A 24,528-nucleotide genomic window follows, 5' to 3' on the forward strand; every position below is an offset into this window, starting at 1 on the left:
CATGACCTTGAAGAATGACAAGTAGGAAACTGAGAGGAAAGCATGTTAGACACCCTCCTTGTCACCAGCTCTTTCTGTAAAGGGCCAAATAGTAAATATTTTTGGCTTGTGGGTCATTTGGTCTTTTGCAACTATTTAGCTCCATCACGTAGCACAAAGGCAGCCACAGACAACACAGAAACGAATGAGTGCAGCTATGTTCCAATAAAACTTTATTTCTGGACACTGAAATTTGATTTTCATGTCCTTTTCACAAGTCATGAAAGATTCTTCTTCTCGCCTTTTTCAATCATTTATCAATGTAAAAATCAGGTGCCAGCTGGGCTTGGCTCTCCTCTGTCTAGTACAGCAAATAGCCTCATTTTTTAAGAGAACGAAGTCAGGCCCTGAGAAGTTCTAAATAAATTGCCCAGCATTAGTTAAATGACAGAGATGGGGCCAAACCCCAAATCCTCTCTCCCTGACAGGCACATAAGACGTGCTCAAAGTGCTGAAATAGGGGAACCACTCTAATGCCATTTTTCTCTTTAAACTACATACCTATGTGGTTGGTGCTTTGATTGCTTTTCTTATTTTCTAGCCTTAGACTGAAGCTATTTCTTATATATGTCCTCTAGCATCCTCCCCTAAATCTAATATTCGTGTCTGTGTCCATAGTAAAATTAAGTACTCAATTTATACTAAATTAAAATTTCATTATTTTCCCCGTGGGGGCGGGGAAGACCCGCTTTTATAACATGTAAAACATTAAAAACCCCACTTTCTAAGTCTCAAATATTAAATATCCACTTAGATTAAATTCATTATATGAATTAAGATAAATGTGTTCAGGCATACCTCTTATAAAGATAATTTTAGGTTTGCTAACTAAATTGTTTTAATCATAATTAAAGGCATGTTATAAATTCTTAATAGTCATTCTCTTATGTTAAAGTTGGAAGTGACTAGGTTTTTATCATTTGTACCTCAAATCAACAGACACTTGAAATACTATAATCAAAATTAACTTGCTTCAGGGAATAACCTGGTGGTCCAGTGGTTAGGGCTCCACGCTTCCACAGGACGAGGCACGGTTTGGGGAACTAAGATCCCAAAACAAAAAACAACATTAACTTGCTTCACTGTCATCCCCTTCATTCCCTAGAGATTAGAATGATTTTCCTTACTATCATAATTAAATTCTCATGAATTATTTCAGCCAGATGAAAATCTTCAGAACCCTAACGGGCCAGGAAAATTTTGGGGGGCCTTAAAAAAAAAAAAGACACTAGAACCCAATCACCAGCTTAAAAAGAAAGTCAAAGCTCTGACCGGCCCAACTTTTTAAAGGTCTGTGTTCCTCTTGCAATAGCAGGTACTACCTACTCCGATGACGTCAGTGTTGGAGAGCCCATTTGTAACAGCGAGACATCCCCAAACAAAGGATTTGGATCATAAGACAGAAATTATTTCAATTTTATATTTTAAGATCCTGCTGTTTTTTCTGAACTATGCATATGACTAGATCAGGATTACACATCTGAGGCTCAACAAAAATGTGTCCATGTACTGCAGATAGCAATTTTCAAATAATTACTTTTTCTTTCTTCTCTCTTTAAGTCCCAGAGTTCCTCTATGATCTTTGCAGGTCATTCCCTCAATTTATCAAACTAAATTTATAATGTGTTTATGGAGCCAGGAAAATGTGACTGGAGAAAAGAAGTTTAAGAGAATTAGGTGAGATTCTACAAGAAGGAAAGGTAGGAAGTAAATAAAAGGACAATGCTACAGTCTTGAGATTACAATATTGGAGGGAAAGTGATGACAACAGGCGAATTAAAACATTTATTTTGCAGACCCAAAAGTCATTTATGTCTCACATTTCAAAGATACAAATCAAAAAGCTAGTGTGAGGATTCATTTGACCTGGTTACTTAAATTCTTTATGAAGCACTAAACTGCACTCAACCCCAAAGGATAAAACCTCAGATTTTTTAATATAATGTGTAAATTTTCACATTCCAATCACTACAGTATGACCAGCATAAAGTTGGCCTCATGGCACAAAATGAAAAACCAAGGTTCAATTTGTTCCAGTGTCCTCTGAAAAAAAATGATCTCACTGGAAGGATGACAACAGAAGAGGGAGTGACCAGTGTTTTCGTAGGTCTATCCTACTCAAGTTCCCCTTCCTCCCAGTAACACACTAGTTTAGTTTTTTAAATCTTTCCCATTCTTTTCTACATTTTGAAAGGGAAAGGAATGAGTTGAAAAGGAAGGTCATTTCCAACACTCCCTCCTAAGACTCATTGCTGAGGCCTGCTTTTTGTCCCCAAAGACTCCAACCCTTGTGAGACACTGCTATTTCACGGCTGTCTTCTTAGCCCCACAAAATGGCTCCCTTTGTGCCACTTGCCCAGGACCCCAAGGCTGGCCACACATGACTTCAGGTCATGATCAATGAAGAAGAGATGCTCAGAAAAAGTGGAATCCAAGCTTCCTCCACGCCTTGAGCAGGATCCCTGAGATGCCTGTATCCCACCTTAAAGAACAGCGTGCATGCACTTAGCCGAGACAATGTAGACATCTACCACCGCATCCAAACCCTTCCACCAAGTTAGGCAAGGGCTTGGAAAAGGGACCCCCCCCAGTCCAAACACCGTGCCCAGGGCCCCCTTCCCCAAATGCAGTGGCATGAGTGGCCAGAAAGGCCCCGGCTACGCAGGTGGAGATAGTACGGAAGAGACAATGGATGTCTCCGGCCCCGCCCAAGAACAGGAAACCTCCTCCGGCATGGGAATCTCGGCCAGAGGTGAACTCATTTTGCATACGTCAAAGGGGGAAGCGAAAGAGGTGGGTTGCAAACACCGAGGTCCGAAGGTCTGGGCGCAGAAAACCCACTCGGAACGACTCGCTCCCCCTCCCGTTCGGAGGTGGGCGCGGGAGGGGAAGGAGCAGGGGTCTTTCCTTTGTTAGCAGAGGGGAGGCACTGCGCGGAGGGCTGACGGCTGGGTCCTGAACAGGGGTTTGGGTCGCGACGACCAGCCCCGCCCGAACACAAATGCCACCTGCCGGGCGGACCCGAGTGGGTAGGAGCCCGCCGGACCGATCGCTGCGGCTGCAGGATCTGACCGCCACGCCGGGCGCGGGGCCACCACCTGCCCCGGGCCAGAAGCACGAGCGCGTGGGCGGGGGTGGGACAATGGGGCCGGATCAAGGTGCCCCGCGGGCTGCCCGGGCACCCGGGGCCCAAGACCACCGCCCTGGGGCCGAGCCGGCCGAGCCAGCCACGCCGCAAAAGGGAGAAAGCGAACCCTCTCGGCACATCCCGACTAACGAAAACCCGCCGCGCTGCGAGCGCGAGCGGCCACGGCCCTCCCCAGCCCCTAGCTCCGGGGGAGGAATGAATGGAAGAGGAGCAAGAATCGGGCGGGGCCGGCGCGTCAGGTTCGCCGGCGGCACAAAGGCGGAGCCGGTGGCCGAGCCCCACCGCCCGACCAAGCGCGAGAGCAGCGCCCCGGGCACGTTACCGCCAACGACCGGCCGACAGACCCGCCTGGCGCCCTGGGCAGCGGCCCTCCCGTCCCCGAGCCCCCGAGCCTCACCGGGAGCTATTCCTGCTGTTGGGGTCGACGCCCTTGAAGGTGGTGGTGGTGGTCATGGCGCCGAGGAGCGAGGTAGGCTGGCGCGGGAGCGGAGTGCTGAAAGGGTCAGGTCTGAGGAGCGTAGAGTACCCCCGCACCCCAGAGCCGGCGACCGCTGTAAGAGCCTCCACCGCTGTTTGCTAGCCGGACCGCAGCCTTTATAGGGCTCACAAACCCCGCCCCCACCCCGGCGGCATTGGCCAATTCAAACGGGCCTCTTCACTCCTATTGGCTTCCTGGAGTGCCAAGCATCCTGCGGCTTCACGACGGGCTGAGGCGGCCCCTGCTCAGCCTAAACCCACCCTCTTCCTGGTCAGGGAAGGTCTAGGGAAGTTTCCCCTCCCCCACCCTCAAATCTCGGAGATGATTGGACAAAGGACAAACCTGCCCCGCGCTCGGTACAAGTTGTGCTCGCTGTCACTTAAAAAAGTTACCTTGATAGAAGGAAAAGCTCGCTCTGGGCGAGTTGGAATCCGCAAGCCGAGGGCACGTTTATCTTTACCATTCATTTATTTGCCTTACTCATGGAGGGTAGCAAGGGCATGCTCCTCAAGGGATGAAAATTACTGCTACAAATTGACGTTTATTGAATACCTACTATGTGTCCTGTTTGGAAACCTGACGGTCCCAAAGCAGTAGCACTATGAATCAGCAACAGAAAGCACACAAAGATGAGCCCTTCTAAAAGGACTGGAAATCCTTTACATTTTAATGTTACTATTTAGATGTAACGTGTGGTGCATGCACTAGACCAAAATTACAGTCGTTCCGATTTGAGGGCCTGTTCTTGAGGCTGGTTAATGCCCGGCAGCGGGGAATGGCCACATCCCTTGCTACTAAGACCATGGGAGTAGTCCAGGCCTCTGCAGCTGTTTATAACCATTAAGTCATGACTCTTCCACCTGTCTGGGTAAATCTATCCCTGCAACAAATGCAGACACACTTGGAGGGCTCAGGAATGACTGTTTAAAAGACCGTAATAGCAAAGTCTTGGGCAAACAAGAGGGAAGGGCTTCCCTGTCATGCTGTTTCCTCAAGGCAGATCTCTTTTTCAGTATTTCCATAACAAGTGAACTACACTCCTCTTTGTGTGGCCTCCTCCTTCCAGGCAGTTTGTGTTGGTCAACCACTCTCCTGGGCTTTCAGGAAAAGCCAGAGACAAGCTCTTCTCTTCTAGAAGGCCTGGATCATGTCTTTATGTGCTTACCACAAAAGCATGAAGCACACTACTTGTTTGGATTAAAATCTTCCCTTTCCTAAAGGCTGAGCTTAAATTTCCAAAACCTTAAAACAAAAACAAAAAAACTCTTCAGGCCAACCTAGCTAGTGAGCATGCATCTCCTCCTGAAAAGTCATATAATTAGGAGGTAGTGGAATATGGTGGTTGCTAGCTCAGGGTCTCAAAGGAGAAATCCAGGTTTGAATCTTGACTCTTACCTTTTCCTGAGCACTAGTTCCATTTGTAAAATAAGGATAGACTAGTATCTAGACTCCATAGAGTTGTGAGGACTGGATGAGGTAATGGATGTAAAGTACCTGTCCTAAGTCACCAAAGTGACAGACATTTTTATTATCAGACTTGGAAAGTAGCCACATACTTTTTTTTTTTTTTAACAATCTGCAACTGTTTTTTGTTAAGTTAAATGAGGGGTTTAGACTTGACTCTTAGGGTCCATTTTGGCCTAAACTTTTGAGTTTGTACTGACTTGCCTTATTTCCTCTGGAAACCAAAAAGCCTAGGTTCTGGTTCTGCTCTTTCCCATTTAAGACACTTCTAGGTCATTTATATCCTTGAGCCCAGTTTCCTCATCTGTAAAATGGGGTTAACAGCACCTATTCTGCTAGCTTGGGAACGAGATAATTGCAAGAATGTTTTACTCTGTAAATGAAAGCTTTCTATTAGAGGTACCACACCTGGCTGCACATCAGAATAATCTATGAGTTTTTTTTTTAACCTATGACCTTTTAAGAAGTACAAATGAATGCAAGTCTCCAGAGATCTACTGAATTGGAATTTCTGCATATAGGGTCCAGTCATGGATGTCTATAATAAGTTAAACAGCCAACTGTCACATATAGCTTGGGCTGAGAATCTTTGCTTCAAAGGTAAGGAATCAGTTCCAGAACGCTTAATTTAATCTTATTTATGAAGAACAGTAAATTTATATAAAACAGACATCTGATTAAGGCCATCTTAGGCAGGCCTGTTTGGAACATTCTTTCTATTTTAAAGTAAATACTACCAGAAATTTCCAGAATAACTAGCCCTCCTATTTACTTGTTCATGTACTTAATAGTTTTGACCAAATCACTGTACTCCACTTTCTACTGCAAGATGGAGATTTGGGGTAAAAGATATGATATGTAGCTCTGCTATAACCTTTGCTCCAGATGACCAACTAAGTTGAAAATGGGATATTAATAAAATTATATTTTTCCCAAAAGAGCAACACAGATCAGGATCAAAAGATGCAAAAGGATGGGGCAATGTGAACATCTGCTTATAAAATCATGAAGGCCCATCATTATGATTTTTAAAATACACACTAGGGTCTGTATCAATAAGCAATTTGCTTCAAATTCCCAGGTTAACCTAAAAATCTAAAGAAACAGAAGACAGATGAAATCTTATAACAAGGAATGGTCTAACAGCTATTTCATGACCTACAGCAGTGGTTTTATTTATTTATTTACGGCTGTGTTGGGTCTTTGTTGCTGCTCACGGGCTTTGCGGAGAGCAGGGGCTACTCTTCGATGCAGTGCGCGGGCTTCTCATTGCAGTGGCTTCTCTTGCTGTGGAGCACGGGATCTAGGCGCGCAGGCTTCAGCAGTTGTGGCATGCAGGCTCAGTAGTTGTGGTGCACAGGCTTAGTTGCTCCACGGCATGTGGGATCTTCCCAGACCAGGGATCGAACCCGTGTCCCCTGCACTGGCAGGCAGATTCTTAACCACTGCGCCACCAGGGAAGTCCACAGCAGTGTTTTTTAAACTTTTATAAAGCAGAATCCAAATATATAAAACAGATTAACAGCAGCTGTGATTGAATCCTGGCCCTCTCTGCTTCCCCCTATCCTTTGCCACTCTCCACTCGGTCCTCCTCTTTTTGCACAACCTCAGGGTTCCGTGAAATTTTAAAACCACTGCTCTATATGCATGTCCATTTTCACCTGCTTTTTAAATATAGTTAACAGGAAGAGAATGAGCAGTTGCTTCCACTTCCTTAACTTTGTCTTTAAGCAGTTAAGTGCTCTTTAACTTCCCTTAGTCCCACGCTGCTGCTGCCACCTCCCTACTATATCCAAAGTACTATTCTTCCATTTGTAATTCAATTCAGAAAGCCTAGTAGTAATAGCCTTTCCCAATAGGTTTTTTTTTGGGGGGCGGGAACTTTCCCAACCAGGGATCGAACCTGTGGCCCCTGCAGTGGAAGCACAGAGTCTTAACCACTGGACCACCGGAGAAGTCCAATAGGTTTATTGGGTTTTTTTTGGCTGCGTTGGGTCTTCGTTGCTGCGCATGGGCTTTCTCTAGTTGCGGCCAGCGGGGATTACTCTTCGTAGCGGTGCGTGGGCTTCTCATTGCAGTGGCTTCTCTTGTTGCGGAACATGGGCTCTAAGGGCGCGAGCTTCAGTAGTTGCAGCATGAGGGCTCAGCAGCTGCGGCACATGGGCCCTAGAGTGTGCGGGCTTCAGCAGTTGTGGTGTGTGGGCTCAGTAGCTCCTCAGCATGTGGGATCTACCCAGACCAGGCAGGGATCGAACCCGTGTCCCCTGCATTGGCAGGCGGATTCTTAACCACTACGCCACCAGGGAAGTCCCCCAATAGGTTTTTGTAAACCCAATATTCTCAGAATTTCCTTAGAACACAATCTATTGTTCTGAAGCAGGTGGCAAAAAAATCTTTATTTAAAAGATGTCAGAAAATGATGAAGGCCCTAATAATTTTTGCTTTAATATAGACAGGAATCCTGTTGGTTTTTACATTTGTTGCTGAGTGTGTGGACAGTTTTATTCAAGAATGCAATGTATAACTTAAAATAGAACAATGTGCTAGTTGTTCTTCACTATTTGTGCCTACTAAGGATAATAAATAAATTTTAACCAAACACAAAAAAATGCACTAACATATCATCTCTTCATTCTCAAGCATGTGTTTGTCTTGAATGTTACCAGCTTTCCACTGCCAGGCGAAGTGTTCTGAGTCCCCCATAATTTCAACCTGCCCCTATTTATTCCAAAATGCCAGAGGAAATGGGCAATCTACATGGCATCCTTATTGGAATTTGCTCTACCTAGAGTCTGCAATCAGGTTTGAACCAACCTCTTAGAACAGTGTCTTTCGCTGTGATCCAATACACACATATTAGGTTGACCCATATGACATGGCAGATATCTGACTATTTTTGACCTACATGTATAGCAGTTACTTATGTTCAACCACAGCTTAATACAGACTCTTAATGTTTTCTATTCCTTATTATTAAAAGAAAATACTGGTCACGTGCTTCTGAACTTGGGTAAGTGACTTAATTAATGAATGGCCCAACAACAAGTATTTCTAACAAGTTTCACTTCTCAACCCCAGTATTGCAGAGTGCCCTGTAAGTACATCACTCACACATACATTCTGCATCCATCACTCCTAGAGCCAAATTTAGTATGCATCTGTCCATTCTTTTCTTAGCTGCATCCTCACCACACACACACAAAAAAAGGCAGATCAATGCCACCAAGAGAAAAACAATGCAAGGAGTTTGTTTTCTCTAAAAATTCATTTGCCATTAAATCAAATGAACCAACCTAGATGTCTCAAATATGGAAAATGGCTTTGTCATATTCTTGCCTTCTCTTTATCCAAAGTTAAGATAAACAAAGTGGCACATACACTGTACTAAGGTCTGATATGCCCCTCTAGTCACTCTGAACTGCAGAGAGGGAGAGCATGATTCATATTTCCCCATTATTTCCTCCTCCTCTCAGACTAAGACCGGAATGAGATTATGTGATTTAAATTTGTCTTCTTTCCTCAATTCCAAGCTACTTCTCTAATAAACAAGTTTAAAAAAAAAACAAAAAAAACCATCTAACAAATCTGTCCTGTTCTCCTAAGATGAATTTAGCCTCTTTTGCAAAAATAGTTACTAAAATTACAAACATCAGGACTTCCCTAGTGGTCCAGTGGGTAACACTCTGTGCTCCCAATGCAGGGGGCCGGGGTTCGATCCCTGGTCAGGGAACTAGATCCCACATGCATGCCGCAACTAAGGAGTCTGCGTGCCGCAACTAAAAAAAAGAGCCTGCATGCCGCTATGAAGATCCTGTGTGGGCTTCCCTGGTGGCGCAGTGGTTGAGAATCCGCCTGCCAATGCAGGGGACACGGGTTCGAGCCCTGGTCTGGGAAGATCCCACATGCCGCGGAGCAACTAGGCCCGTGAGCCACAATTACTGAGCCTGCGCGTCTGGAGCCTGTGCTCCGCAAGAAGAGAGGCCGCGATAGTGAGAGGCCCGCGCACCGCGATGAAGAGTGGCCCCCGCTTGCCGCAACTAGAGAAAGCCCTCGCACAGAAACGAAGACCCAACACAGCCAAAAATAAATAAATAAATAATTCCCATTAAAAAAAAAAAAAGATCCTGTGTGCTGCAACTAAGACCTTAAATAAATAAATTTTTTTTTTTTTTAAAGATCTTTAAAATTACAAACATCAAATAACTTTAAAGGGTATGCCCAGAAAAGAACGGGAAAATTCTTAGTATTCCAAATTCTGTAACTTGTTGCAAAATTAGCCACATAATCCATCTTATAGTATCAAGTGCAAAGAAAACAAATATTACATGAAAATTCTTGGACTTTAAACTGTTTCACAAAGGCCCTAAGGGTGTAGGAAATCCTAAAATGATCTCATACATAGTCACATGTCACTGCTTACAGGGAAATAACACTCCACATTCCAAATAATAGATTAAATTCCTAACCTGTTTATATACTCTGTTCTAATTATGTTCCACTCTGAGGCACTCTTTTCATTAGTTAACCACTACACACACCAAAGTCTTATTATAAAACACATATATTTCTTACTACATCCAGGACTAACCCTCAGATCATCACCTAGATAATCAAAATGTTGAAGCATCTTGTGGATGGGTCCTTTGCTTCTTAAAGTATTGGAGAATCATTAAAATCCTGAGGATTGTTTTTCCTTAAAAAGGAAAAAAAAGACCTTTCCTTTTTGTTTTTCCTTAAAAAGATTCGTTAGAGCACAATTTAGTATTAAGCATTTATTTAAAAACCTAGGGACTTCCCTGGTGGTTCAGTGGTTAAGAATCCACCTGCCAGTGCAGGGGACATGGGTTCAAGCCCTGGTCCAGGAAGATCCCACATGCCGCCGAGCAATTAAGCCCGTGCGCCACAACTACTGAGCCTGCAAGCCACAACTACTGAAGCCCACGCGCTACAACTACCGAAGCCCATGCGCCTAAAGCCCGTGCTCCGCAACAAGAGAAGCCGCCGCAATAAGAAGCCCGCACACCGCCACGAAGAGTAGCCCCCGCTCGCCGCAACTAGAGAAAGCCCACGTGCCACAACGAAGACCCAACGCTGCCAAAAATAAATTTAATTAATTAATAAAAACCTAATGAGGGACTTCCCTGGTGGTCCAGTGGTTAAGACTCTGCACTTCTAATGCAAGGAGCATGGGTTTGATCCTTGGTCAGGGAACTAAGATCCCACATGCTGTGCAGTGTGGCCAAAAAAATATAAAACAAACAAACCAAAAAGTTAAAAAAAACCTGAGACGAAGATTGTATTCAGTTTTCAAAATGAATAGAAAATGCACGCCAATTGGTAGGGATTATGGTATTCAGTTGAAGCCTCAGCATCCTACGGCAGAGACCTTACTTCATGCTGAAAGTAAGTTTTATTTAAAATTAAATAAATTTAAAGAGCTCAGGGCTTCCCTGGTGGCGCAGTGGTTGAGAATCTGCCTGCCAATGCAGGGGACACGGGTTCGAGCCCTGGTCTGGGAAGATCCCACATGCCGCGGGGCAACTAGGCCCGTGAGCCACAACTACTGAGCCTGCGCGTTTGGAGCCTGTGCTCCGCAGCAAGAGAGGCCGCGATAGTGAGAGGCCCGGGCACCGCGATGAAGAGTGGCCCCCGCTCACCGCAACTAGAGAAAGCCCTCGCACAGAAATTAAGACCCAACACAGCCATAAATAAATAAATAAAACTCCAATCTCTAAAAAAAAAGGTTTAAAAAAAAAAAAAGTTCAGTATGTGGCAGCTAGAACATATATTATCTCATTTAATCTTCACCATAACGTGCTTAACTCTTAACAGTTGTGAGAATGCCTCGCAGAGCTGCTTCTCAATTCCATATTGCTCTGAAAATACATTTCTGGGGGTAAGGCCCAGGCACTGGTATTTTTAAAAAGCTCACCAGGGGGATTCTAATGCAAAACCATGATCCAGAATCACTATTAGTCATACTTAAAAGCAGCAGCACCCTAACTCAAAAATAACCCTCAGTGGCACAGCTGGCCCTCTCCAATACCCTATGGCCCCCACAAAGACCTTGGAAAAACTTTCCAACAGGCTGCCCTCAAATCCTGGGATTCCATCATCTTACTGACCTCCTGGTGTCAATTTCCTACATAATTACACACTTTGACTCAAGTCTCCAATTTCTCCTCAAACTATGTTTACTTCTTCCCATGTTCCCTTCAACATCATCCCCTTTAGATAGAATGTAACCTGATCATCCAATTAATTTCTATGAGAACATAAACAAGGAAAACAATGAGCCAAATAACCTGACACTCCTATTTCTGGAAAGCTGCTAATACCTTTTGTTTTGGCCTCTAGCAGCTTGGATGAATATGAGAGGTGCTTGAGAATAAAATTTATCTCCCTATACAGATTGGGTTCACTTAGGTACTATTTGCTACTTTTAAGATACAAACATGTCGGATATGTAAGCACAAACTGAAAGAGTTTAGCTAAATTGTCCTAACAGTTAACCAAAAGAGCAGTGTAACTCCCATCATTTGAACCTCCACTCTCAAGCCAAAAAAATTAAAATGCTACAATTACTTCCAGCATTTTCAACGATCCGCTTATTTTCAAAGTGTTTTTTAAAAAGTTCTCCGTAAGCTTTCCCATAAAATATTTGCCTTTTTGGTGGTAATTTATGTGAAATAGGCAAGGGCAACAATCAAAAGTTCACTTAAGAATAAGGTAAATCTTAATTATACACTGACCCAAATATCAATAAGCTACAACATACTATATTATGAAACAGTGCCTTTTCCACACATTTCCCTATGGCTTTTAAAATTCTACCGAAAGTTTTTCTAGTATAAAAGAATTTAAAAGTTCCCCCAACATGGCGAAAGCTCAGACATGACATTAGTTCCCTCTGGTTAAACAAGAATCCAGTTCAAGAATCCTTTCTTAATAAGATTCTCTGGCTTGAATTTCAATCCTAACTTTAATTTTGGGGACAACAAAATTCCACTATTTAATAGTACCTAGAGCAAGAGAAATGTACTTACCTGATCTCTAAGAATTCTTGGGGGCAGGCTTCTCACACTATTTCACAATATAAATTGTAAAAATAGGTTGGCAGCACTACACATACAGGAAAATAAAACTTCAGTTAAGATTAACTCACATATACAGAGCCAAAAACCTACGTAATTCCTGCTGTCTCTGGGGAAGCTTATTCACTACAGAAATGGGGAATGTAAAAAAGACTATATTGCAACAGACGTAGAGTGAATTAAGTGAATGACAAGGCATGATAGTTCATGGGGACTTGATCCAAAAAGGCCACATTGTTAGGTAGTAAGGGTGGGAATTCAGTCTCTTGAAAACCATTACTGGAAAATTCAATTAACAGGCAACAGAAAACCTAACCTCTAAGTTCCAGTTTCATAGCCATCTAACTATGTGATGAATAATCCTCTAGACCTCAGCCTTGTCTTTTAAAACAGGGGTTAGGGCTTTCCTGGTGGCGCAGTGGTTGAGAATCTGCCTGCCAATGCAGGGGACACGGGTTCGAGCCCTGGTCTGGGAAGATCCCACATGCCGCAGAGCAACTGGGCCCGTGAGCCACAATTACTGAGTCTGTGCATCTGGAGCCTGTGCTCCGCAACAAGAGAGGCCGTGATAGTGAGAGGCCCACGCACCGCAATGAAGAGTGGCCCCCACTTGCCACAACTAGAGAAAGCCCTCGCACAGAAACGAAGACCCAACACAGCCATAAATGAATAAAAACATCTGATTGTCTTTTAAAAAAAAACAAAAAAAAACCCAGGGGTTAGAATTAGATAATCTTTACATATCTTTCTAGCTCCAATATTCTGTTTATTTGGTTCTGTAGTTATCTTTCCCCATACATTTGAATTTAAAAACTGTAGTGATCTGCATATTTAAGGCTGTAAGAATGGGTATATGTAGGTAAATATTTTCTGTCCCTCAACATCCTCAAATAAGGAACAAAAACTCTGTTTTAGGTTAGGGAGTATTTACCATCAGACAAAATGAGGACTAGAATGATGAAGTGATTTATCAGCAGAGTCAGCAAAATTAGAACTTTTTCTTAGCTGCATGTACTAACCCACTCTGCCTCAGGTAGAGGTTACAAAAAAAGAATACATGGGAGTAAATCACCAAGATTATGACCCAATTTTTTTGCTAGTAAAGTTGCATATTTGGAACTGCCTAAACTTTTTGAACAAAGAGGAGGCTGAAACATTCCTTGCTAGTCATTTATATAACTTTGTTATTCTCTGTTTTGCATTAGTCTGTCAGAAATGCAAAGTAGCTTTATTTCTTCCTTGAAATGTTACTTCTAGTAGGCCTATTCAGGTCATGTTTTTCTCTAAGCTTCAACTTTCTATTTAATATTCCTCAGAATAAAGAAAACAGCTCATTTTAAACAAGAAGTTTATTTAAACAACAAGACGCTTGACTTGAAGGGAAAACTATCTAGGATTCATTTCTTTTAGAGTAATTTATCCCTACTTAAAGACAGATTGCCCTACATGTAACAGCTACGTACAAAAAAGTTATAAAATTGTCCTTGGTTTTACAATGATAAATGAAAAACATTAAAATTCTCCAATCGAACAAGGTATGCAAGAATTTTTATGTTGTTCTTTTTTTGTTAAACAGTGAGAGCAAAATAACTTACTGGAATATAAAGATAAGAGCGGATGAGCATGCCACTAATGGAGAAAAGGGGGTATCTTCACAGAACCAGTATTTTTCCCCATTCCATCTCCATTTGATGTCGATCAAAACATACCGTTGGCCATTTAGTTAAAAAAAAAAAAAATGCAATATGCTTGTGCACATACACCAGTTACTTTATGTACAATAAAGGAATGGGGAAGGGGAAAATGAAAGAATAGAGAAACTATACTGTAGTAGTCAGGATGTGGTGGAACCAAATTGCGGTTTTCTAATTGAGAATGTCTTCTTGGTCTGGAGGAACAGAATTCTGGAGTAAAGTAGCAGGTTCCCTTTTTAGTAGACACCTCCTGTCTGCTGCTGGAACACATCAATTGTATCTTCATCCTCCATTTCCAACTAGCATAAATGAGAAAAAAAACAATCGGCCATTGGTTATTTAGCTCTTAAAATTTATAACTATCAGACTTAAATAGCCTGAAAATCTGCACGAGTTCCACCCAATTCCAGTGTTCATTATTTTAGATGTCCCACAGCTTAAAGTAGCATCAGACTTAGGTTTAAATAATTTTTCACTTGGTCTTTTTTATGAAGATTACAGAAAACTGAGTTTTTAAGTTAAAAAGCTGAGTATGTCCATAAGTTAAATCATCTCACCTTTAATTACTGAAAATAAAACTGATGTATATAAAGGCTCTCACTGCAATGTTGTTTAGATGAGCAAAAAACTGAAAATAACCAAAATATCAAAACCCCAAAAAATATGGTACATGCATACATGAAATACCACGTACCTGGTATTAAAGAATAAGTAGATTTACACATGCAGAAATGGAACTATCCCTTAGATACGGTATTAGGCTAAAAAAATTTAAAAACTAGGCAGCAAACAGCTTATAGTATTATATTTGTATGTATATCTTTAAGTTTGTGTGTATGTGTATAATATGAATATATCTTTGCCTATGCACAAAACAGTGGTTACCACTATGTAGGTAAGAAGAGGAACCTGAGCAAAAATAGACTTGTTAAAAAAAAAATCCAAATTCAAAATGCTATTAAGTTTGCAAGGTTTACTACCCACACATTATACATAAAACCATGTTGATAGCAGGAAGGTCTCGGTACATATGGCAACACTGTAAGGTAAACAAGCTTTGGAACAGTTTATAATGCTGATAATTACCCAAGAAAAATTTTCTAAAAACTGGTAATTTTGAAGATAAAACAACAACCTTGGGCATCTAAAGACAAGAAAGGGAACTGTTTCTAATGAAGTTCAAATACAGTAAAAGTAGGACTAAAGCATTAAAATATTAATGACTAAGTCTCAATTCTCTATTTGTAAAATGGAATATCATTCAGTTATGAGAACTAAATGAGTCAAAGAAAGTGAAGTACTTAAGAGAATATGAGTATATAACAATTATATTGCTATTAAAATTGGCTGCTAAGATGTTCTAATTTATACAATTCTGCTATTTAATAAGTACTGGAAGAACAATTCTAAAATGAATCAATTTCACTCTAAAATAAATTCAATTCCAAATGCTAAAATGAGGTCAATTCCAAATTCAGTTTGAAGATTTTATAAATGCAGTACTGAACAAATCCTCCTCAGGTTTAATTATTTGCAGCTAGCATAACAGACAACTCCCAGAACTTTTTTTTGGTGGTGGGTGAGGGCTTCAAAAAACAGAAAATACATTACCATCAGAGTTTAGCATAATGGGTTCTTTTTATTCTTTTAAAACCATCAAAACTGGTCTTCAGCCTATCCACTGAAATGAAACTACTGGAATGTTTTTCAATTTTATAGTGAAACTTCAAATGCCTTCAAAGGATACAAGAGCTTTTTCTCTCATTCATCAAGAGAATTCAGCTCCTCCTTGTGGCTACATACTATAATTGCTCCTTAGAGACTCATCAACAGAAATCTCTTCAAAATATTCTCCCCTCAAGTACAACTCATAGACATTTCAAATTTTTGAAGATTATCAACAAAACCACAATCTGGATTTTCTGCTTCACTCATACCATATTTATCACTTTCTAGTTTTTATGGGGTGATAAAACAAATTCAAAAGGACAAGGGCTCCAATTTAGAATTTCTGCTATCAAAGTTTTTTTCCCCAAAACTGAATGTCTTAAATGGAATTTCAGAAGGTAAAAAGAAACAAAAAGTTTCTGCTAAAGAAGATAGCCCAGCCGATCCCCTACAAAGTGAGAGAACAACTGAAGTAATAAGTGAAGAGATTAAGGGATCAGACAACACCTTTTGTAGTAAGGGTTTGGAAAGCCACCTATTATCAACAGCCCTGTGAAACATAAGCTACCAAGAGTCTTGCAGTTAGAGCCACTAGATTCTCTTTAGTTCAGAAGTATAGGTAAAGAGAATTCATGAGGGGCTAAAATGGTTAGGATAAACAGCCAACCAATCGCTTATGGGGAACCCTGGGTATGATTTACAGCTGCAAAGATGAAAACAACATTCTGAAGTAACAAACAGGAATTTTATTTATTTTTTTCCAAATAATGCTGGCAAGAGGAAAAATATGGATTAAAGTGAAATGACCTACTAGTTTTACTAAGTGATAACTGAATACTTAAAAACCATTGGCACTTCCTGAATCTATTTTTTCTTTCTGTTCCCTTTTGGCCATATTTTACACAGCTTTGAACTCTGGTAAAGAACTATATTCCAATGACTAGAAGTTCACAAATTAATAAACAAAGCTGTTGAGAAAATTATAAAAAACATTGGTTTTTCTAGTTAGCACAAAGACATTTTTACCTGTGCAGGTGTGTCTGTTTCATTGATTGGCTGCCCGTCAAATCGGAATCTGATCTGCCTCATTGACAAACCCTGGACAAAGAGTTTAAAAGCAATAAGAATGCAAAGAAACAGTAAGAACTAAAACTACATGCATATTTGGCCATGAATGTATTTAAAAGAGAGACCTAAATAAATGATCAATATGTTAACATTTCTATATTGGTTAAATGATTTGGGGTGATTTTCACTTTCTTTAAACTATACTATGTTTGATTTTCATTGGAAAAATGATTTTTCTTAAAAAGGACTGAAAAAAAAAAAAGGCTGTTTTATGCTTTTGAGACCATAGCTACTTCAAGCTTGAATAGATCATACCTTGAGTTAAACAGTGCATTTAAATGAGTTAGATACTGAAAGGAAATTTGAAGCAACAGATGCACACGTCAACATTCCTCAACGCACATTAAAAAGCGCTCCAAAAACAAACACATAAACAAAACCCATTAATAATATGAAAACTGAAGTCACCTAAAAAAGGTGTAATGATTAAAATAAAACTTTGCCTAAAAGCTACCTTCCCTTCATGTCTATCCAAACAATTCCTACCACTATGTAAGAGTAACCTAAGCCCCAGCCCAGCACAATACTAGGCACACCACAGGCATATTCAAGTTCTTATCCTTGGACAGTGAGGACATTTCCAACAGAACACAAGGCAATAACTGGTCCCTAAAACCATCTATAAGACCACAATCCACATCCAAGAAAATCCTGGAACAGCTCTAAAGAAGCACCTGCTTTTTTTCTCCTTAGGACTTACCCAAGCCTGCAATTATCAGTCAACCTTGTACTAGAAAATAAGCTCCAGTAGGGATAGAAGTCTAGACTTAGTTACATACTGTATATCTTGCACACGGTAGGTGCTAAATACTGATGGAATAAAATGGATGAAAAGCAGTATCTATCTAAGTATGCATCATTTTCTGTTTTTATTTGAAAATAAACCTAAAGCTAAGTTGAGAAGCTTTATTACAAAAAGGGAGTGTCAAGAAATTTTTATGTGCATTTAAGGAGATAAATGAGCTTAAATACGCCCCTTTCTGCAAAGGGGACTCCATTATTAAGAATTACCTACCTGACACAGGGGTGGGAAGAAGGGGAAAGGAGCAAAATAGTAAAGTTGCTGGTAACTGCAACCAAATGAGGACAAGATTTCTTTGGAGGTATGCTGTGAATATTTTAACTCGAAAAATACCTTTCTTGGAAGCATCTTACGCAAAGTCATTCCTGTATCATGCTCAAATTACAACCTATAATTCTCGTTACAAAAACTCAGTTTTGATATTTAAGAGAAAATTAAACTGAGTTCCTAGGACTAAAAATATTGAAATAAAGTATTCAATAAACACTTGTTTAACAACTGTATTCCCTTATTTAACAAGGATTCACTGAATTGGTCTTTAAAACTACCTGTCACGTGAAAATCATACTGCTTTCCTTTAAAACTCTCGTCTTTGGGACTTCCCTGGTGATCCAGCGGTTAAGACTCCACGCTCCCAATGCTGGGGGCCCAGGTTCAATCCCTGGTCTGGGAACTAGATCCCGCATGCCGCAACTAAAGATCTCGCATGCCATAACTAAAAAGATCCCACACGCTGCAACAAAAATCCCACATGCCGCAACTAAGACCCGGTGCAGATAGATACATACATAGGTAAATAAATAAATATTAAAAAAAAAATTAAACAAAACAAAACACAACACTCTGGTCTTTGACACATACCACTTCCAGACTAGCCCTTGTCTTAAGGAATACAAGCAATCCCCCACCAGGTAGGTGACAGCCATAACCTAATTCATTCCTCATGACTTTCAAATTTAGTTTGCAATTACACAAAGTAACCAAGAATTCAATGCCAAGCCATTAATACTAAGTATTATCTATTTACAAACACTCCATTGGAGACTCTGCTTCAACAAAACTCTTGGCATCTTCTATATGCTGGGTTCTTCCTTCACTACATCCAATGGCGTGGCCATTCAAAATAAGGGCGAAGGGAAGGCAGCGCCAGTAGAACACAAGCAAATTGTATTCCTTTATTGCCACCTGTTTTTACGCTTTTCCTTATCAATAAAAGCTCTTTTATTTTGCTAGAGATCAAAAGTCCAAAATTCAGGAAACTTGCCTTTAAGATTCCATAAACCATGTACATTCAAACAATGAATGTGCATTAAACCAGCATTCGGTTTCCTCTTCTGTATAAATCTCATCCCTGAGCTTTAGAGTTGTGCTCCAGAAGAGCTGTGTGAGGTTCTCTCTTCGGGTCCCCATTTCTTCATTTCACAAAAATGAACTGGACTAAACCAATTATTCTGTGCTCTCCGAAACCACTTGACAATCTAGTAAACAATGTTGGGGTAGATTTACACTAGAATGGAATAGTATGCTCTCAGTCAGTTGCCTGAAGGATATGTGGCGGATATAAAGTGGGCAAAGTCTAACTCTACATGTGAATGAAAAACTTACTAAGAAACCAACCTACAGAAATACTAGGTTTGAATGTTCTCTATTCTTTTACAAGCATTTGAACACATTCTATATGCCGAGCACTGGTCTAGGCTCCAGAAAAAAAGTCAATAAAACAGCCCTATGCTCAGGAAGCTTACATTTTAGTGCAGAGACAGATAAATATAGACAATAATCAATGCAAAACAACAAATCAAAACAAACAAACAAAAAAGAGTGAGAGGACTCAGTGATGGCAATAGGGGCACTCTGAATTAACCAGAGAGTCCCTGAGGTAGTAGTTAATCAGGAATAGAATAAAAATGGTTGAGGGCTCAGCCCTATCCAATGTAAACATAATGTCAGCCACATATGGTATTTTAAGTTTTCTAGTTGCCACATTAATAAGGTAAAAGTTTAATAAAAATGTTTTAATTCAACATATTTAAAAATACTACCACTTCAGGGCTTCCCTGGTGGCGCAGTGGTTGAGAGTCTGCCTGCCAGTGCGGGGGACACAGGTTCGAGCCCTGGTCTGGGAGGGTCCCGCGTGCCGGGGAGCGACTGGGCCCGTGAGCCACAGCTGCTGAGCCTGCGCGTCTGGAGCCTGTGCTCCGCAACAGGAGAGGCCGCGATAGTGAGGGGCCCGCGCACCGCGATGAGGAGTGACCCCCGCTTGCCGCAGCTAGAGAAAGCCCTCGCACAGAAATGAAGACCCAACACAGCTAAAATAAATAAATAAATAAATTTATATTAAAAAAAAAATACTACCACTTCAACATATAATCAACATTTTAGAAATTGAGATATTTAACTTTTTTCATACCAAGTTTTCAAAATCTGGCATTCATTTTACACTTTACCACACATCTCAATTTGGACTAGCCACACTTCAAGTGGTAAACACTCACACGTGGCTTGTGGCTACTGTGCTGGACCAAGTTTAGATAGAGAACAGAATTCGCTGATGGATTTTATTTGTTATGATGCATCATCAAGGAGGGCCCTAAGGTTTTGACAACTAGATGCAGAATGGTGCTATTTACTGAGTGGGGACAACAGAGAAAGATTTCTAGTAGAATCAAGAGTCCTGCTTTGCATGTTTAGTTTTAGATGCCTATTAGGCATTCACTGGAACTCCTCCAGAAATCCAATACCAAATGAGTTCATTAGAAAGTAAATATGAGCATTTAATTAATCTTGATAGGAAATCTTTGGTCAAGAAGTCTCACCTGCCAAAAAAACTTTAGCTATGCAAATTCGATCGGATAAATATTTTGGTTTTTTTAATAACCTGTAACTACACTTAGAAAGCAGGGAATCAGCCCCATTAGATGATACTTCAACCCCCTCTTCCTTAGAACCAGAGAAACCACCTGAAAAGTAAACAGGGATCTTGTTTCACTCAAAACTCTGAGGTTATCCCCAATTTAAGAGGAAAATGGGAATAAACATCTTTCCAAATTCTTCCTGGATAATATTTTCATATTTGCATTCCAACAGATATGCACTGGAATTATATTTTTTATGGATTACCAACGTTCTTTTTCCTCTAGTGCAAGTTAAGAGTGGCCCCAACAAGTTTAGTCAAACATAACCCCAATCTTATGCCTAATAACTGAAAAAAATCAAGGAAAACTTTATTTACACTGGGTAATATAGTAGACTTACTTTAACGTAGCAGGAAAACTAAAAAATTCTTGATTGACCCACTAACTAGATTTTATAAGACAATTTCCTATGAGGATAATCTAGAATACACAGGATGTGCTTTACTTTTTCTGGCACACAGTATAATGCCCCAGCACATAGGCATCTGGTGAAAAAAAAAAAAAAAAAAAAAAGATAAAAAGCTCCTTTGGGGGCCCTACAAGAAATATGGGAAGTCTTAAATATGATCATTTTAGGATGGACAGAGAGTAGCAATAGATGTATACAGTAAATTGGTAACAGTTAATCTAGGCAGTAGACTCATGGGTATTCAATGTAAACTTCTTTCTCTAAGTTCGAAAATTTTCAGTCAGTGTTGAAAAATATGACCATTTAAAAGCTACAATTTAATAGTAATTAGAGAAAAGTTAGGTAAGATATGCAGAGAATTTTGTTGAAAGTCACCAAATCTAAACATGAATTTCTATGTTGTATAAGGTTTTGCTACATAAACATTCTACAAAATGATTACCTTTTAAAATTCCCCTGGAACCTGAAGGAGTACTAGTATTCAAATATGGTAGATACCAGTGCAAAAATTCTTTAGCACAATTAATAAGTACATATTTACTAAGTTAGGGGATTTCACCAGAATTCTTTAAATGAAAGTACACTGAAGGGCATATCTTTGTAAGGAACTATGAAAAAGTTTATGCAGATAAAAAATTATAACCACAGTACTCTCTTATTATGTTATAAATAAACTAGGCATAAAATAAAGCTTCAAACTCAAAAAGAAGTTTAAATCTTCAGTTTAAGAAGCCCTTCAGTCTCATGGAGAAGGCCCAAGTTATCAACTCAAACTCAATTTCCCAACTTGTAGAGGTTTTAACCTTACTCTGTTTTGAACCTATTTTTAGGAGGTGAATTTGCAATGTAGATAAGTTGTTTTGGTCTAATAAAATAATTTTCCAAACTTTTATATATTATACATCCAGTATTGAACATGAAAAATACTTCTGCCAAGCTACTGTTAGATTAACTGATCTACCAGAGTTTCTGTTATACTTGCAAAAGTCATCTTTAAAATTACCTTCGTATTGTTACAGACTCAACATCACAAAAGGAAGCTTCTTTGTCTTAAAGCTTACATTTACCTCCCAGCATCTGTTCATTTCTACTTCCTCTTCTGATGTAAAAAATTTACTATTTTCTGAGTAAAATTCAAATATCCTTATAATACAGGAATGTGTATGCTTGGCACAGGAGGTTAAATCTCTTGACCTCTACTATTAGTGTAAAAAGAAAATATTACAGTTTTACACGCTTCAGGAAAATTGCAATGTCCTTCTACTCACATTTAATTTTATTTCCAAACTGGTTAAAACACCCGAAATATTGTTTTGACACAAGACAAATTTTAAATTGTTAAAAAAGAGCCTGACAAGAAATTTTACCAAGTTCGTTCTTATTTTCTTATAAAAGTAAAACTGCATCCCCTTGGGAACAAACCACATGTTGCGAAAATAATTTGATGCATTTCTGGCACAGAAGTAGAATCATATGTGATATTAACCACCCTAAGGGGTTTTATGAAGAATCAACAAACCAAGTGTATGATAAAACTGTGATATATCAAGTATATAAGTACATATTCATTCTACCAAAGATAATCTATTGTCATATTATGCTGGTTTCTATTCTCAAGAAAATAAGGTTTGTTTTTTAAAAATACGTTTTATTCAGTGGAAGTATACAAGTCAGTTCCTCACCTGTCGTTCACAATAGGCTTTCATTAGTTTACTAAGTGGTGTATGCCTCTTAATCTTAAACTGCACCACAGAACCATCCTGCCCCGCCACCTTCAAATTAATATGATCGTTGTTCTCAGTCTTGACTCCTTCCTGTTGAAAGAAAAATAAAAGTATAATTTGGAAAATGTGAAGAACAAACACCTTTCAAAGCAGCAGCAGCCCAAGTTGCTTCAAAAATCAACAGGTTTCTCATTCTTAGAGCATACAGCTGTTTGCAGCTGCTGAAATCAATCTGAAAGATAAGAAACCCTGAAGCAACAATATTAAATAGCTGTCACAGAAACAGAAAAGCAGCCTACATCCAATACTATCAGTGTCGACAACTGGTTTTTAAAGATGGATCTCCCTCAATTTACTGCAATGCCCTCTTGAATCTGAGTTTTTTAAAATGACATGTATTGGATCACTCTCAAAATATGTCTTTCCTCTAAAAAGATTAAAAATAAGCATCCTTTCTCTTTCCAAAGTGCTTTGAGTACAGAATGCAAGAAGAAAATCTAGAGCTTGAAATTCAAAATTCATTTCAAATCTCTTGTTAAAAAGTTACCAAATTCAGCTTAATAACAAATCTCAAGCTACATTTAAAAAAAAACACCACCTAATTGAGGAATATCCTTTGATTCTCTCCCAAGCAGCGGTATAACTCAGAACCACTATTATTGTTCGCCTCTATGAGCAGCTTCATTTTTGTTTATTTTTAGTTATGAGCTTATTCTCCCCTCCCCTTTGTTGTCATGAGTCAAATGCACAGTTTTATTCTTTGTAGACTTATTCCACAAATCTTCCTTGTAGATTTTGACCCAATCTGAAGTTCATCAAAATCAAGTGTAGAAGGAATTCTGTAGCCCCTAAATCACTTCAGAATGGAAAGAGGGGAGGGTGCCACAAAACAAACCAAAAGAAAGTCCCGTGTGCCAGAAAGAAGTGTGTGCCCGAGTCCTCCAGGGAAAAGCCTCCTGGAGCCTCAAAACCCGCGTTGAAAAGTTAAGCCCTACGAAGTCTCTCTGCTCGTACATCTGCCTCCAACTTCTCGAAACCACATGGTCTCGGCAGGTTAGGGGTTATGTGGCATCCAGGGAAAAGCCCCTGCCCATTCCGACAAAAAATGTGGGAAATACTCCCCGGGAATCCCCCAACCCCGGCCCCTCACGACGGCCGACGGGCATCCGGCTTCCAACCCATCAGTAGCCCATTGATTCGCCCCGAGCCCTCAGCCGGCCAGTGCGACCCAGGGCAGGGGTCCCCAGACGCCCGCGGCCCCCACCCCAGAGGGGGGAAGCCCGGGGAGGAGGGAACTCCTCGCCACCGCCAAGGCGGCAACACCCGCCGCGGCCCGGCGCGGGGTCCGCCGAGGGTGGGGACACCGCGCGCCCTAACGCCCCTCGTCACGCGCGCCCGGCCGGCAGGGCCCAAGAAGCCCAGCTCGCGGCCGGTGGGCCCGCGGGTGTCCGCGATTTGCCCGCCCAACTCGCGCCCGGCGCGCACTCCGAGGCGGCCGGGGGCGGGGGAGGGCGGCGGGACCTCCTCCCGCGCGGGAGGGAGGACGAGGGGAGGGAGGAAAATGGCGCGGAGCGCCGGGGCCTGAGCCGCGGCCGCCCCGTGGGGGGCCCGGGAAGGCGCGGGGAGCCCGCGGCGGGCTCGGGCCGGACCCCGGCCCGCGCCGTGACCCCGGCCGCGCGGCGAGGCGCGGAGGCCGGCGCCGAGCTCACCTTGGGCTTTTCGTCGGCCATGGCGAGCGCCGGAGTCTCCTCAGCTGCCGCTTCACAAAAGAGGTACCAGGTCCGCACCGAACGAGCACACAAGCAGCACCAGGAGCGGCAGAAGAAGGAGGCGGCAGCGGTGGAGGAGGGAGAGGGCGCGCGCACGTTGTGCGCTCCCTCCCCCCATCCTGCGTGCGCGAGCCCGAGCCTCCGGGGCTCCTCATTGGTTGCCGCCTCGCGGGAGCGCGCAACGCTTACATAACCA

At 41.2% G+C, this 24,528-nt stretch overlaps 2 protein-coding genes and 1 long non-coding RNA gene across 5 annotated transcripts in view; 1 reads left to right on the top strand and 2 right to left on the bottom strand.

Annotated features, from left to right (window-relative positions):
- JPT1 (Jupiter microtubule associated homolog 1) overlaps nt 1–12,261 on the bottom strand; it is a 20,309-nt gene extending 8,048 nt beyond the window's left edge. Inside the window, exon 1 of one of the 2 annotated variants that reach the window (XM_082443290.1) lies at nt 12,176–12,261. Coding sequence is in view for 1 of the 2 variants with exons in the window: in XM_082443289.1 (XP_082299415.1) it covers nt 3,585–3,640 (56 nt within the window). In the remaining variant the exon portion in view is untranslated. Of the gene's footprint in view, nt 1–3,584; nt 3,775–12,175 lie in introns of those variants that run through there. The other variant, XM_082443289.1, reaches the window with a different exon arrangement.
- Nucleotides 1–19,864, top strand: part of LOC309651037 — a 22,084-nt gene extending 2,220 nt beyond the window's left edge. Inside the window, exon 2 of the long non-coding RNA XR_014257898.1 lies at nt 19,683–19,864. This is a non-coding gene — a long non-coding RNA (uncharacterized lncRNA). The remainder of the gene's footprint in view (nt 1–19,682) is intronic.
- Nucleotides 13,755–24,455, bottom strand: SUMO2 (small ubiquitin like modifier 2). Of its 2 annotated transcripts, XM_082443291.1 has the most exons (4): nt 24,273–24,455; nt 22,522–22,653; nt 16,612–16,683; nt 13,755–14,216 (listed from the first exon to the last, which is right to left on the bottom strand). In XM_082443291.1, the coding sequence occupies exons 1-4, from the start codon at nt 24,291–24,293 to the stop codon at nt 14,154–14,156; spliced, it is 288 nt and encodes a 95-aa protein (XP_082299417.1). In that variant the 5' UTR covers nt 24,294–24,455; the 3' UTR covers nt 13,755–14,153. The 2 variants fall into 2 exon arrangements, with proteins under 2 accessions (XP_082299417.1, XP_082299418.1); XM_082443292.1 differs by lacking the exon at nt 16,612–16,683 and having other exon boundaries at nt 24,273–24,436.
- Nucleotides 24,456–24,528: the final 73 nt, after the last annotated feature.

Source organism: Balaenoptera physalus, assembly GCF_965194825.1.
Source record: "Balaenoptera physalus genome assembly, chromosome: 20".
Lineage (NCBI taxonomy): Eukaryota > Metazoa > Chordata > Mammalia > Artiodactyla > Balaenopteridae > Balaenoptera > Balaenoptera physalus.

What these genes read in the sequence shown, in the direction of transcription:
- SUMO2 (XM_082443291.1), bottom strand. Translation starts at nt 24,293, where the DNA reads ATGGCCGACGAAAAGCCCAAG. An exon ending in AAGCCTATTGTGAACGACAG is followed by an intron (nt 16,684 to 22,521) that starts GTGAGGAACTGA and finishes CTCTTTGTCCAG; the next exon opens with GGTTTGTCAATGAGGCAGAT. An exon ending in AAACAGACACACCTGCACAG is followed by an intron (nt 14,217 to 16,611) that starts GTAAAAATGTCT and finishes CATTTATGCTAG; the next exon opens with TTGGAAATGGAGGATGAAGA.